We start from the raw sequence: 12,493 nt of genomic DNA, 5'->3' as shown, positions 1-12,493 counted from the left end.
CTTCTCGTTCTCTGACGCCATCTTGTGTGTGCGCAGGCCAGGGTTGCCGAGGCGCCGCAACTGTCTAACATGGGCGGTCGGTGGTGGCAACGCTGGCCGGGCAAACTACAAGTGTGACCCAATAGCTTGGTATTTTTTAATTTTCCCTCAACGGTCATGCTTTGCATAACAATTCACATTTTCTGATTGAAGAATCCTTATTTTATGCTAAAACTTGTATTAGATATATAATATATCGAGATGTCACTATCGCCAGCAAGTGGCATTGGCCGCTTCTATGCCAAGTCGGCCAAAATCATACGTTTCGTACGCCTGGGCTGCACCAACCGGCCTTTTTATCACATTGTCGTTATGGAGGTGCGTACTTTTAGTCCTTTAAAATGCTTACAACTTTTAATTGGAAACTGTATTTTTCGGTTTAGAGGCGCAAGAACCAGCACCAGCCTGTCATCGAGCAGGTGGGCTCCTTTGACCCCCTGCCCAATAGTTACAACGAACGACTGGTGGCCCTGAACACGGAAAGAATCCGCTATTGGCTGGGCAAAGGTGCCCACTTATCCACGCCGGCTGCAGAACTCCTGGGAATTGCCGGTCTACTGCCCATCCACCCGCGCACCTACATGACCGCCTGGCGGAACCGGAGGGCAGCTGCCGAAGCGGAGGCATCGCCAGAAAAGGCGGAATCAACCGCCTAAAGATAGTTGTGCCTCAATAAAAGCCTCCTTTTCGTTTTTACGTTTAACAAACGGAGATTTCTTCTGGTTCAGCAAACACTGGTGCTCTTATCAACAACAAATGAATACAGAATTAAAATTTATTGCAAAACGTAACCAATACGAGGTGAGGTTGGTGACCAGGCCCAAAACCAAATGCATGGATAAGCGAGAAGCGGTCGGAGCTACGGCACATTCGCCTTCTAGTCGTGCTTCAGCACTCCAGCGGCCTTCTTCATGCCATCATCGATGATCCTGTCAACGGCTGTGTGCAAAAATAGACCTCTTTTTAGTAAAATTGCAATATCAAAGAGGTAGATTTACTCACATTCGTGATGTTTCAGGAAGTAGGGACGCACCAGCTTGCGGTAGATGATGGTAGAACCATTCTGTTCCGTGGGCAGCATGCACCAGATGAGGAAAGCACACTACATGTGGAGTAAAAGAATTTATAAGAAGTTCCTTATATGTGAGGAATGCAAAGCTCACCTTCAGCAGCCAGTAAAAGGGAATCACCGATGTTAGCAGACTCGAAAAGAATTCAATCACGGTGAAGATGCCAAACGTGACCCAGTAGATCAGCCACTTGGTGTCGTCCTGCTTTGTGCTGGACTCGATGGCATGGATGGAAATATATGCAGGGTACAGAACCCCAATGATGTTGCACAGTAGTTGGGCGCCCCAGCCAAAGATCAGGTAGATGGCGCACAGACCAACAGCACCTAAATATAATGACATAAAATACCTTATTAGTAAATAGCATCACTGCTAGCTGGAGATCTACCATAGCGCAGAAGGGGGTTCTCTACGAACAACTGAACTACTTTGCTCTCGATTTCCTCGACTGCCATGTTCGCCATCTAGTTGGTCAATTGATATTGCCCTAGTGGCGCATTTTCCCTTATGGCTATAAGCAGGTCCAAGGGCAGGAGCGGTTCCACAGGGCGCAGGGTGATCAAAAGGAACTAAACACTTACACACTTTAGCTACCAGACTAACTGCTCGAAGGGCACTGTGCCAGGTGCTCGTACTTCTTTCAAGGGCGCCCCTTCGTGGATCCCTGGGGTTCCTAAACCGCCCCATGCCGTTGGCTAATTATAAACCCTTAGCTGTTGTCAGTAGATGTCTCGACCTGCCTCTGATCCCGGCCAGTTGCATTTTGCCCACCCAGATGAGCGGACTACGGCCTGTTGTTTTGCCATAAATTTATGATGTCATTCATGCCCGATGGCGGCTAATTATATTTATACCCTGGCTGAGGGTACATTAATTTGAGCTACAAGATTGGAAAAAGGTGGGTTTCGTCACAAACCACAGAAACTATATCCTTATAGTCGATCATTTGATGTGAATTGCGAATTCTCCATAAATGGTTGTTCCCTAATATGCATATATTTGTTTACACAATTTGTTTTGATTATTAAAGTATGCCGAATTGTTGAACAGCTAATGAGGCCAAATGTTCGAATGATGAATCAACGTCCGTCATTTTTGCAAGTGTACATAGACGTCGACTATTAAAGATAGCTACTTTTGCCATTGTGACCGCATTCTCACCTATGCCGAGGTAAACCAGGGGAACTCTGACATTGTGCCGCGTCTCCTGTCGCTGTCTGATTAGCATAATATAGTCCCAGAGCCACATCGGTAACTCCGGCGAGCACCGAACGAACGAACTGAAAGCTCTACCAACGCACACAGGTGAGTGTGAGTCGATTGGCTCCACGTGTGCCGACAGCGCCACGTCTCAATAATTCAGACCTTTTGACCCCGCCGAGCTGGACTTTCTCCAGATCTTTGTCTAGAGAATGCGGCAATGGTATGCGCCAGATGTATTGCTCACCGCGTACTGGGCAAAAAAAGTGTACTTTCGTTGAAGTAAACAAAGAAAAGCACAAAACATGAAACTTTTGTGGATAACAGACGCACACATCGCCAGCTGTCTACGTAGCCGCTTACACGCACACATCGCATGCTCAGAAACTGAGGTGTATTGGTTGGAGGCACTTGGTGATAAAATAGACACACTATTTAATTGGGCTTAGACGTTTAATTCGCTAATTGGTCACCTGGCGGTGATTAAGCCCCCGACCATCCTGATTCAGCCACATAGACATTGCTATATATAACAGGTTGCTATTTATAAGCATCCCGAAATATTCCACTGCATCTCTAGGCGAATCTCGATGGTTACGCAGTCGTCAACTAGCAGGAGGTCACATGGGCGTTTCGGCGAAGGACATGCGATGACGTCGCCAGGATAATCCACACTCACCCACGAAAATATTGACCCGGTCCACGCCGGTCTTCTCCTCCACGGTATCGAAGACTTTGGTCCACGGCTTGGAAGCGTCGCGCAGCGATCGGCTCACGTCATCCTTGTAGCCGTTCAAGAACTGCTGCACCTGAGTTACCTGGGCGGCCATTTTGCGCGAATTGTATTTAAATATATTTGGTCAATCAAAAATATGTGACGCCGCCGACTTTCCAGATGGTCGATAGTCGATAGTTTGTGCTTGCGCTTATCGGTGACAAAACGACTATTGAAGACAAAATGCGTTATTGTTCCCATCTGTCGCCGCCTATCGACATGGAAAGGTCATACTAAAATTGCAATACTGGCGGCTTTTTCTTTTAGTTTTCTTTTTCACAATAAATATTTGCAAATAGCAAACACATATGTTGTTTCTACCTATTTAAATAAATAATTCATTTAAACTTTTATTAGGAAGATAAAAATGAAATGCAACAAAGCACATAACTTATAGCAGCTTACTTGCATCACATGGTAAACTGATGGGATCATTTTCGATAAACAATTTTAATGTTTAGTTTTGTAAAAGAATTGTCACATCGTGTGAATTAACAAATGTATGCGAGGACTTACAGTATTTTAATGGCCTCCAGGAGGACTGGACTCTTCAGTTTCTGGGCTGGGAGAAAACATAATGATCGCGCACATGGAGCAACTTTTCAAAAAACACAAATGTCAAGGTGGTGTGCGGAGCACTACGAAAGTAGATTGGCCAAAAGCCCTTGTACATCCCATGGAGCCCTTCGGTTTTCCAGATCTTTGTGAAGCAGTCCACCAAGCCCTTGTACATGAGTCCACGACCCTTTTCATCCACTGGCTGGTTGTACATCCGAGTGGTGAGCACGTCAAAGGGTGAATTGGCCACCGCCACAAGGGTGCCCGACGATAGGCCGGCACAGAAGGAGAGGAGAATCGGATGGGTGACCCATCCTTTATCCTTCAGCACGGACTTGGCCTTGGGAAAGGTGCCGATCTGTACACTGGAGGCCACAAGCGTTCGGTTCAAGCTGGGTAAAGCAGCGCGCCAGAATCCCGAAATGCCATTCGTGCGGTAAATATGCAGCAGGGCATCCATCATCGAAGTATGCTTATGCTGAAAGCCCACGGCAATGGACTGAACCGCCTGGGCATGCTGTTGGGCCTTAATCTGTGATGGAGAGAGATCAGATGGGAAGCTCTAGATGGGATCTACTCACCATGTAAAAGGGACTGGCGAAATAGGTGCCCGTGCAGCCGCCCAGAGCTCCAAAGAACATGCCCCGATAGAAGGATATGGAGCCATCCTCATTCTGCAAGTATCCCAGCTCCAATGCGTTCGAATATACACTTAGCCTACCATAAGGAAAGGGTATTTACACTGCATTTTGCTCAAGGTAACTATTTTCAATGGTAAACGTAACGACTTATCTTAAAAGATCATTACTTCACAGTGGTAGATAAGATAAACATGCATTTCACATTAAGTCATGGTGCTCGTAACAATATTACTTAGCATTGCATAATTTCACGGTCACTTTTAGATAAACTTTGTTTAATACTCCCTATAATATAGTAATTTTCTTAGATCTTAATGGATGGCAACAAGTGTCCTTTACAATTCATATATCTATATGACACTGATCCTGGTACTTGCCTGACCGAGTTGAGGACAAATTGGTAACACAATGCCGGAGCGAGACCCTTCTCCAAAGCAAGGAGTCCGTCGTTGAGGACTATCTGCAGCATGGCCTGGGGAAGATGCCTGTAGGGCTTCACATAGGTTCCACGGGCAGCCAACTCTCCCTGCAGCTGCATCCGCGTCTTGACCACATCGATGGGATTGGTGAACACCACCGCACCCATCGCTGCCGTTCCGCCCAGCACGAAATCCGACTTGGTCATGTTTTCACCCCAACTTTGGATTTGGATGATCTTACGTTATCATTTTGTTTACCTTGTGGTCGACAGACCGATTGTTACATTTATCGAATTCGTAGCATACATTTTAAGATTTAATTGCTCACATGGCGGGTTAAAAGATTAATTTAATTATTTGAACTCTTGTAATTGGTGCTTAAAAATTAAAATTCGCATAAGAAAGAAATTAGTATTCGCGGTTCATTAATTTTGAATTCGAAAATAATTTTTAATTTTTTATTGAATTATTTATTACTGAGCAAAACAAATAAATCCATTTGAGAAAATGTTATAATACATTTATTATAAGCTATTAGACAGTTATATATCAAAATTAGCTTATCGATAGTTTCATGTATGGATATCGATAGTTTCGCGGATGGTTAGGAATGGATTTTAAGGACTTATCTTTATTTAACCGCCAAAGAATAAAACTATTTATGTTAAAAAGAATACTTTTTTATTTTCGCTTTTGGCTTGTTTGAATCTTTACTTACCCTCTTCAAAGGATCAAATTTGAATTGTTATTTTGACTGCAATATCCGGGAAACGGTTATGTTTCTTGCAAATAAATTTTAAATGATATGCTACTAGAACGTAACTACCAAATAATAATCTAACGAAAGTAAAACAACTTCATATGGTTTTGCATTTCAAAAAGCCCTTCTCGTTTTAAGTAATTTTCGATTAGTAGTGAAGATCATACTTTTCCCTCAGCGCAATTAGTTCGTCAAAGAACAAAAGCACCAACGTGGAATATGGAGCACTCCTCAGATAAATGGGCCAAAATCCCTTGTACAACCCATATACACCCTCCGATCCTAGGATCTTAAGCACACAGTCCAACCAGCCCCTGTAGTAAATGCCCCGACCTTGCGCATCAACTCCCTGATTGTAAAGACGAGTGGTAACCACATCCAATGGAGTGATTGCCAGCGAGACAAATGAACCAGCGGCTAAGCCAGAGCAGAAGGACAGGATTGTGGGATGAGTTACCACTCCGTTTTCCTTCAACACACTCTTGGCCTGGCCAAAAACTGCGATTTGAACGGCGGACGCAACAGTGGCACGGCTCACATTCGCCAACGATCCTCGCCAGAGTCCAAAGACGCCGTTCTTCCTGTATATCTTCCTAATCGCATCGCTCATCGAGGCGTGCTGATGCTGATAACCAACGGCGATCTGCTTGGCTGCCTGTGCCTGAAGTTGCGTCTTGATCTAGAATGGAAATGTAGCTATCAGTGGTCTTATCTTATCACGACTAGACATTGTCAAATGTTCGCGGAAGCAGACACCTTCAGTGTTTGATTTACATAATCGCTTACCAGGAAGAAGGGACTGGCACAATAGGAACCCACAACGCCGCCCAAGGCGCCCCAGAACATGCCCTTTGCGAAGGAGATCTCGCCCTTGTTGTTGTGAACCCAACCCTTCTCTACGGCATGGGTGTAAATGCTCAATCTGTGGACAGAGCACATATGTATATTTTTGGAAAACTCTTTGTTGGATAACAGTTTTAACCTACCGAAACGAGTTTATTACAAACTGGAAGCATAGCGCTGGAGCCAATCCTTTCTGCAGGCCAAGAATTCCATCGTTTTTGGCCACGGTCACAAAGGCCTGGAAGACGCTCTTGTAAGGCTGAGCATGCGATCCTCGGGCGGCCAGCTCTCCCTGTAGCTGGATGCGAGTTTTGATCACCTCGACGGGATTGGTGAAGACACCAGCGCCCATGGCAGCCACGCCACCCAGCACAAAATCCGACGTAGCCATCAATGAGACGTCCGTTCTGTATCACAATCTAGTGATCACTAACGCTACACTTGCGATAAGAAAGCTGCTTAAGACTTGAGAGCAATATGCGTTAAAATGTAACATACTAACTGGTTTATTTCACCAAAATATTGCACGGTTAATGGCTACAGGAAGAGCTCTTAAATTAGCTTAATGAAGGCACAAGTTGGTTCTGAGGCTTTGCTAATCTAAGAGATTGGAACTAGGACATTAAGCTACTCACTAAAGACTAAAGCCAGATTTGGACAAACAAATTGTATGAGGCACTTTACATTCGGCTGCATATCAATTGTGTTTATCTAAGCTTGGCTTAAAAATAAAAAACAAAGTGTATATTTGCGGGTAGTATAAACGATTTAAACAATTTTGTACTTAAATTAATGCTACCTAGCCAGTGATCTTTGGGGTCATTGATTACTATACTTTGTGCGTACGGCGACCAGCTCGTCAAAGAATAGCAGCACAAGGGTTGAGTGGGGGGCAATGCGCAGGTAGTTGGCCCAGAAGCCCTTGTACATACCATAAACGCCCTCTGATCGTAAGATTTTCACAAAGCAGTCAACCCAGCCGCGATAAAGAAGACCGCGTCCTTCGGCGTCCACGCCCTGGTTGTACAGACGCGTGGTGATTACATCTGGCGGCGTTATGGCCACCGACATAATGGAACCGGCTATCAAGCCAGCCGAGAAGGAGTTCAACGTGGGCTGCGTCACCAGATCGTACTGCACCAACAGGGCTTTGGTCTTGCCAAAGGTGGCTATCTGGGCACCCGATCCCAAAGCCGCCCTGGGCAATGCGGCCACAGATCCTCTCCACAGTCCTCGTATTCCATTCCTGGAGTAGATCTGACGCAGGGCATCGGTCATGGAAGTGTGCGCATGCTGGTAGCCCACGGCGATTTGTTTGGCGGCTTGTGACTGCAGCTGTGTTTTGATCTGGATGCAAAAAAAGGGACCATAATTAATATTATAGAAATATCAACCTTGTAAATAAGAGAATAAATAAATGAAAAACTAATTAAACTAATTAATCTGTGCGACCAATGAAATATACATGTGAATTGATTGTAATTATAAGTTAATGTATACAATACTTATTAGTTACTTGGCGAATGTTTTTTCTGTTTTTTCTATATCTTGAAAATGTCTTAATATAAATAGGCTAACAATAAATGCGTTATGTCATAAAGTAATAAGCAATGCAAACAACCATAAACAGGAAAAAAAATGTGGATATTTAGAAGTATGCTACTTTCTCCCTGGATATCATGAAATGTTAATATTTAGATACTGATAGACAGTTTCCAATAAAGTCCCTTATCTGTGGAAGGTCCATAATGCTGATGAGCACGCGGCTCATTTAGATAAGCTATTTGTTTATGTAACCTCCCGCAGCATTCCCACATTGGGCGTACCAGGAAAAATGGACTGGAGCAGTAGGAGCCCACGACGCCGCCGATGGCGCCCCACAGTAGTCCCATTCCGTAGGACACCTCGCCCTTCCTGTTGTGCATCCACCGCCTCTCCATTGCCTCCGAATAAATGCTAAGCCTGGCGAATGCAAATTCGAACTAATAATTAAAAATTGTAAAGTAAAGCTATTTAATAATCTCACCGGAAGGAATTGATGATGAACTGGAAGTACAAGGCCGGTGCGAGGCCCTTTTGGAGACCCATAATGCCATCGTTTTTGGCCACCGTGATGAAGGCATTGACAATCCCCTTGTAGGGCTCCACATAGGTACCCCGCGCCGCCAGCTCGCCCTGCAGCTGGATCCGAGTCTTGATCACCTCGATGGGATTGGTGAAGAAGGTGGCCCCCACGGAGGCCAGGCCGCCCAGAACAAAATCCGATGTAGCCATGTAATCACGAGTTCTGCTGAGGATAGTGGTTGACTAGAAACGGTTGTGCCGCCTGCCGCGGAATCTCTGTGGCTCTAGGAAGCCGCACGCTGCGTGTGTGTCGTGTATTTCATAATTCTCCGCCGTGATTAGCTGGCATTACTATGCTCTTCTCGCCCGTTATACAAATATAATATAAATTTGGCGAGCAATATAACTTAGCTGCAGCGGAGTTGCCAGACTGTCGCGCAATTAACAATTTCACAAAAATCGTGTCATTTTGCTTAACTGTAAAGTGCTAAATGTATAAAAAATAACTGCTAATGGGAAATTTAAAATTCAAGAGAAACGGGTTTTAGAACGTTAGTAACGGTACGACTAAGAAGTCACTGTGTTATATGGTTCAGAAGATCCGGCAACTCTCCTTTTGGCAAGATTTATTGTTAGCTAGAATCCCGCCAAAACATTTATAAATTGATTTTCATGTCAACATTAATACACCATAACTATTTTAATTCCATTGATCTGAGTGAATTTCAGAGGAATATTATACATTTTAAGTGTATTTTAGTATCACCCTAATTTAACTCGGTCCCTTGTTTGAGAGCATCGCTACTTGGCGGGAAACGGACCAGGCCGGCAGCACTGGTCGCTCTCTTTCCTTTCGAGCTGTCAAAGCGCCGAAGACGTGTGTGCGTGTTATTTTCAGCTGCATTTGTTTAAAAAAGTGGAATAACATTTTACAAAACCATGACTTCGCATCCGGTTTTCATAGACCTGTCCCTGGACGAGCAGGTAAAGTGAAAGTGCCCTGTTTTAGCCATGTATTTGGGCGGCCCCTTGCTCGAATTGAGGTTATGTCTTCCTCTTGCTGCAAAACAAAACTAATATTATTCGCAATTTATTAAAAGGTACAAGAGCTGCGAAAGTATTTCAAGAAGCTGGGAGCCGAAATCTCATCGGAGAAGTCCAATAAAGGTGTGGAGGATGATTTGCACAAGATCATCGGCGTCTGCGACGTTTGCTTTAAGGATGGTGAGCCTTCGCAGATTGACGGCATTCTGAACAGCATTGTGTCCATCATGATCACGGTGAGTAATACGGAATACAATATAAGCAACATATAATAACCTTCAATATTTCAGATACCCCTGGATCGCGGTGAGAACATTGTGTTGGCCTACTGCGAGAAGATGACCAAGGCTCCCAATCTTCCCCTGGGCAAGGTGTGCCTCCAGTCGTTGTGGCGTCTGTTCAACAACCTGGACACGGCCTCTCCCCTACGCTACCATGTGTACTACCACCTGGTCCAGGTGGCCAAGCAGTGCGAACAGGTGCTGGAGGTCTTCTCAGGTGTGGATCAGCTCAAGTCCCAGTTTGCCAACTGCCCACCTTCGTCGGAACAGATGCAGAAGCTGTACCGCCTGCTGCACGACGTGACCAAGGACACCAACCTGGAGCTGTCTTCCAAGGTTATGATTGAGCTGCTGGGCACCTACACGGCGGACAATGCTTGTGTGGCCCGTGAGGATGCCATGAAGTGCATTGTGACTGCCTTGGCCGACCCCAATACATTCCTGCTGGATCCTCTGCTGTCGCTGAAGCCTGTGCGCTTTTTGGAAGGCGACCTCATCCACGACCTGCTGTCCATCTTCGTGTCCGAGAAGCTGCCAGCGTACGTGCAGTTCTACGAGGATCACAGAGAGTTTGTCAACTCGCAGGGATTGAACCATGAGCAGAACATGAAGAAGATGCGTCTGCTGACCTTCATGCAGCTGGCCGAGAGCAGCCCGGAGATGACATTCGAAACGCTAACCAAGGAGCTGCAGATCAACGAAGACGAGGTTGAGCCCTTCGTCATCGAGGTGCTGAAAACAAAGCTGGTGCGCGCACGTCTAGATCAGGCCAACCAAAAGGTACACATTTCATCCACAATGCACCGAACCTTCGGAGCACCACAGTGGGAGCAGCTTCGCGATCTGCTGCAGGCATGGAAGGAGAACCTCAGCACAGTGCGCGAGGGTCTAACGAGCGTCTCCTCGGCGCAACTGGACCTGGCTCGATCCCAGAAGCTGATACACTAGGCCCACCACTTCCAAAAAACTGCACTGATGATGAACAAATGCTGGCCTCGGGGCAATGGAGTGACGACCTAAATTATTTTCAAGAATACGAGAGGGCTGGATAACTTGAATAAATTTATAAGTAAAATCGGTAGCAAACAAGTGTTTTGATAAATGCGAGGAATACTTTAATAGCTTACAATTAAGTTGTAGTGTTTTTAAAGGCATTTAACGGTTTTCATTAAAATCCTTTTTAAGAATTAAAGCTTAAAGAATAAACAATAACTAAACTGATATTCGAAAAAGCATTGGTAACTTTCAAAAGTAAATTCATTAAATTTGTAAGTTAAACTTTTATCTTACTTAATTAAGAAGTGAAGTCAAATTATTGCTTAATCAATGTAATAAAACTGTCTAGTATTAGGAAAGAAAACCGAAAAATAGCCTATTCGAGTATTTAAGTAGATATTCCTGTTGATCCATTACAGCTCCTCGTGCACGTTTGTATGCTTGCGATCCTTTTCCTTGGGGAATCCCCAGAAGTACGATGGAAAACCGTGCACATCTCGTTCTCTTTTCACGAATGCCGAGTAGGAGGAGATACAGTTGCCGATAAAGTGGTTCGACTGTCCGAGAATGGCCAAGTCCAGGTAAGGATCATCCTCCGGCAGCTTGTGCACACTGATGCCCATGCGACTGAGGGCCGTGTTTAGTTCACCGATCATGTGGTTGGAGTCTGATGCCACAAAAACTGATTTGATTTCGTTGTCCGGCTGAGTTTGGCGCACGTTCTTAATGGTTCTCTTTAGCTGGCGGATGATGGCCTCCTTGGAGGGCATGCAGAGCTCCGGGTAGAGTGCGCCACGTTCATTTTTATAGCCCAAGCACTGCGGCGAGGCAAACAGATGCTGGCTATCCTTGACGTGCTCACAGGCTCTCACCCAATCGATGCCGTTGCGCAGATGAATGCCCAAAAAGGCACCACGCGGCAACTGCTCTCGGATGAAATCCTTAGATGCGTCCCTATACCTTTGGCTCCACTGCAAGTAGCGCTGCAGCTTGCAGTTCTCTAGCTGAACAGGAAAACTAGCCGGAGCTCCGGTGAACGCGAGTACGGGATATGATTCTGCAGGATATTTGGCCTGCCACTTGGCAGCCTCGTTGCTATGGTGCACATCAAAATGAAGTGGCGCATAGAACTCTGACCTCACAAAGTCTATGTGAAAAGTGTCCCAAAAGGGACCAAAAGGATTGCCATCCTTGGCGTGGCAATTGGGCTTGTCTGGATCGTTCTTCTCCTGCTGAAGGCTATATCGTTCCTTGTAGCAAAAGGAGACTCGCTCCGATTCTGGCCAAATGTCGTCGGCCAGGTGCCACATGAAATCTGCCATGGTGATGACGCGATGGTATTCCTTCAGGGGCTCCACCTCAAAGTATGTGTTGAACGGTACCTGCCGGGATCGTAGTTCGCCCCTACGATACTCCACCCACGGCGGCAGGATCAGGGTGCGATTAAGCGCCTTGGCGAAGGCCAATGATCCTAGGAAATGGTCGGCCTGGTTGCCAAAGCGTCCTTTGAAAAGCGCGGTTTAGTTGGCGTTCTTTGATGATTTCCAAGTGAAACTTACCCATACAGGGACAGTAGGTGAGGTAGCCGTTGGGATCGCCCCCCAATTGGGCACATGTTGAGCTTATTAATAGTAAAATTAAGTTTACAAAGCGAAGCTTCATTTTAAGCCACTGCATTCTGCCGGCTTCGATTTTCTTTGACCAGGTGGCAGCTCTGTATCTGGTGGTTCTATTGCCAGATTACAAAATGTTTGGAATGCTTTTGTTTGTGATGTGATATCATAAATACAATTGCGTACTTAA

General features: G+C 45.5%; 7 protein-coding genes across 9 annotated transcripts; 2 read left to right on the top strand and 5 right to left on the bottom strand.

Annotated features, from left to right (window-relative positions):
* Positions 1-123: 123 nt before the first annotated feature.
* On the top strand, positions 124-742 carry LOC6734442 (probable 28S ribosomal protein S16, mitochondrial). The gene is made up of 2 exons (XM_002081426.4): positions 124-357; positions 423-742. The coding sequence occupies exons 1-2, from the start codon at positions 241-243 to the stop codon at positions 693-695; spliced, it is 390 nt and encodes a 129-aa protein (XP_002081462.1). The 5' UTR covers positions 124-240; the 3' UTR covers positions 696-742.
* Positions 743-800: 58 nt separating this feature from the next.
* On the bottom strand, positions 801-3,236 carry LOC6734441 (receptor expression-enhancing protein 5). Of its 3 annotated transcripts, none has more exons than XM_002081425.4 (4): positions 2,989-3,236; positions 1,203-1,435; positions 1,042-1,141; positions 801-978 (listed from the first exon to the last, which is right to left on the bottom strand). In XM_002081425.4, exons 1-4 carry the CDS (start codon positions 3,137-3,139, stop codon positions 917-919), a joined length of 546 nt encoding a protein of 181 aa, XP_002081461.1. In that variant the 5' UTR covers positions 3,140-3,236; the 3' UTR covers positions 801-916. The 3 variants fall into 3 exon arrangements, with proteins under 3 accessions (XP_002081461.1, XP_016027547.1, XP_016027548.1); XM_016168052.3 differs by lacking the exon at positions 2,989-3,236 and adding an exon at positions 2,271-2,401; XM_016168053.2 differs by lacking the exon at positions 2,989-3,236 and adding an exon at positions 1,498-1,579.
* Positions 3,237-3,414: 178 nt separating this feature from the next.
* LOC6734440 (solute carrier family 25 member 35) lies at positions 3,415-5,055 on the bottom strand. Its single transcript, XM_002081424.4, has 3 exons — positions 4,661-5,055; positions 4,224-4,359; positions 3,415-4,174 (listed from the first exon to the last, which is right to left on the bottom strand). The coding sequence occupies exons 1-3, from the start codon at positions 4,906-4,908 to the stop codon at positions 3,635-3,637; spliced, it is 924 nt and encodes a 307-aa protein (XP_002081460.1). The 5' UTR covers positions 4,909-5,055; the 3' UTR covers positions 3,415-3,634.
* Positions 5,056-5,378: 323 nt separating this feature from the next.
* On the bottom strand, positions 5,379-6,697 carry LOC6734439 (solute carrier family 25 member 35). Its single transcript, XM_016168051.3, has 3 exons — positions 6,449-6,697; positions 6,249-6,384; positions 5,379-6,141 (listed from the first exon to the last, which is right to left on the bottom strand). The coding sequence occupies exons 1-3, from the start codon at positions 6,694-6,696 to the stop codon at positions 5,611-5,613; spliced, it is 915 nt and encodes a 304-aa protein (XP_016027546.1). The 5' UTR covers position 6,697; the 3' UTR covers positions 5,379-5,610.
* A 98-nt stretch (positions 6,698-6,795) lies between these two features.
* Positions 6,796-8,951, bottom strand: LOC6734438 (solute carrier family 25 member 35). Its single transcript, XM_002081422.3, has 3 exons — positions 8,332-8,951; positions 8,132-8,267; positions 6,796-7,652 (listed from the first exon to the last, which is right to left on the bottom strand). Exons 1-3 carry the CDS (start codon positions 8,577-8,579, stop codon positions 7,125-7,127), a joined length of 912 nt encoding a protein of 303 aa, XP_002081458.1. The 5' UTR covers positions 8,580-8,951; the 3' UTR covers positions 6,796-7,124.
* A 126-nt stretch (positions 8,952-9,077) lies between these two features.
* On the top strand, positions 9,078-10,775 carry LOC6734437 (eukaryotic translation initiation factor 3 subunit M). Its single transcript, XM_002081421.4, has 3 exons — positions 9,078-9,353; positions 9,470-9,649; positions 9,704-10,775. Exons 1-3 carry the CDS (start codon positions 9,309-9,311, stop codon positions 10,640-10,642), a joined length of 1,164 nt encoding a protein of 387 aa, XP_002081457.1. The 5' UTR covers positions 9,078-9,308; the 3' UTR covers positions 10,643-10,775.
* A 9-nt stretch (positions 10,776-10,784) lies between these two features.
* Positions 10,785-12,406, bottom strand: LOC6734436 (GDP-fucose protein O-fucosyltransferase 1). Its single transcript, XM_002081420.4, has 2 exons — positions 12,250-12,406; positions 10,785-12,194 (listed from the first exon to the last, which is right to left on the bottom strand). The coding sequence occupies exons 1-2, from the start codon at positions 12,365-12,367 to the stop codon at positions 11,104-11,106; spliced, it is 1,209 nt and encodes a 402-aa protein (XP_002081456.1). The 5' UTR covers positions 12,368-12,406; the 3' UTR covers positions 10,785-11,103.
* Between the last annotated feature and the right edge of the window lie 87 nt (positions 12,407-12,493).

Source organism: Drosophila simulans, chromosome 2R (genome assembly GCF_016746395.2).
Source record: "Drosophila simulans strain w501 chromosome 2R, Prin_Dsim_3.1, whole genome shotgun sequence".
Taxonomy (NCBI): Eukaryota; Metazoa; Arthropoda; class Insecta; order Diptera; family Drosophilidae; genus Drosophila; species Drosophila simulans.
This window is presented reverse-complemented; position numbering and strand designations above follow the sequence as displayed.

Coding starts and splice junctions, on each gene's coding strand:
- LOC6734442 (XM_002081426.4), top strand. CDS start 241: ATGTCACTATCGCCAGCAAGTGGCATTGGCCGCTTCTATGCCAAGTCG. Junction 358..422: donor ATCACATTGTCGTTATGGAG/GTGCGTACTTTT, acceptor TTTTCGGTTTAG/AGGCGCAAGAACCAGCACCA.
- LOC6734441 (XM_002081425.4), bottom strand. CDS start 3,139: ATGGCCGCCCAGGTAACTCAGGTGCAGCAGTTCTTGAACGGCTACAAG. Junction 1,436..2,988: donor CCGGGTCAATATTTTCGTGG/GTGAGTGTGGAT, acceptor CATTATATTTAG/GTGCTGTTGGTCTGTGCGCC. Junction 979..1,041: donor CTTCCTGAAACATCACGAAT/GTGAGTAAATCT, acceptor TTTTGCACACAG/CCGTTGACAGGATCATCGAT.
- LOC6734440 (XM_002081424.4), bottom strand. CDS start 4,908: ATGACCAAGTCGGATTTCGTGCTGGGCGGAACGGCAGCGATGGGTGCG. Junction 4,360..4,660: donor TTTGTCCTCAACTCGGTCAG/GCAAGTACCAGG, acceptor TCCTTATGGTAG/GCTAAGTGTATATTCGAACG. Junction 4,175..4,223: donor TCGCCAGTCCCTTTTACATG/GTGAGTAGATCC, acceptor TCTCCATCACAG/ATTAAGGCCCAACAGCATGC.
- LOC6734439 (XM_016168051.3), bottom strand. CDS start 6,696: ATGGCTACGTCGGATTTTGTGCTGGGTGGCGTGGCTGCCATGGGCGCT. Junction 6,385..6,448: donor TTTGTAATAAACTCGTTTCG/GTAGGTTAAAAC, acceptor CTCTGTCCACAG/ATTGAGCATTTACACCCATG. Junction 6,142..6,248: donor GTGCCAGTCCCTTCTTCCTG/GTAAGCGATTAT, acceptor TTTCCATTCTAG/ATCAAGACGCAACTTCAGGC.
- LOC6734438 (XM_002081422.3), bottom strand. CDS start 8,579: ATGGCTACATCGGATTTTGTTCTGGGCGGCCTGGCCTCCGTGGGGGCC. Junction 8,268..8,331: donor TTCATCATCAATTCCTTCCG/GTGAGATTATTA, acceptor TGCATTCGCCAG/GCTTAGCATTTATTCGGAGG. Junction 7,653..8,131: donor GCTCCAGTCCATTTTTCCTG/GTACGCCCAATG, acceptor TTTTGCATCCAG/ATCAAAACACAGCTGCAGTC.
- LOC6734437 (XM_002081421.4), top strand. CDS start 9,309: ATGACTTCGCATCCGGTTTTCATAGACCTGTCCCTGGACGAGCAG. Junction 9,354..9,469: donor ACCTGTCCCTGGACGAGCAG/GTAAAGTGAAAG, acceptor ATTTATTAAAAG/GTACAAGAGCTGCGAAAGTA. Junction 9,650..9,703: donor TTGTGTCCATCATGATCACG/GTGAGTAATACG, acceptor TCAATATTTCAG/ATACCCCTGGATCGCGGTGA.
- LOC6734436 (XM_002081420.4), bottom strand. CDS start 12,367: ATGCAGTGGCTTAAAATGAAGCTTCGCTTTGTAAACTTAATTTTACTA. Junction 12,195..12,249: donor CACCTACTGTCCCTGTATGG/GTAAGTTTCACT, acceptor CGCTTTTCAAAG/GACGCTTTGGCAACCAGGCC.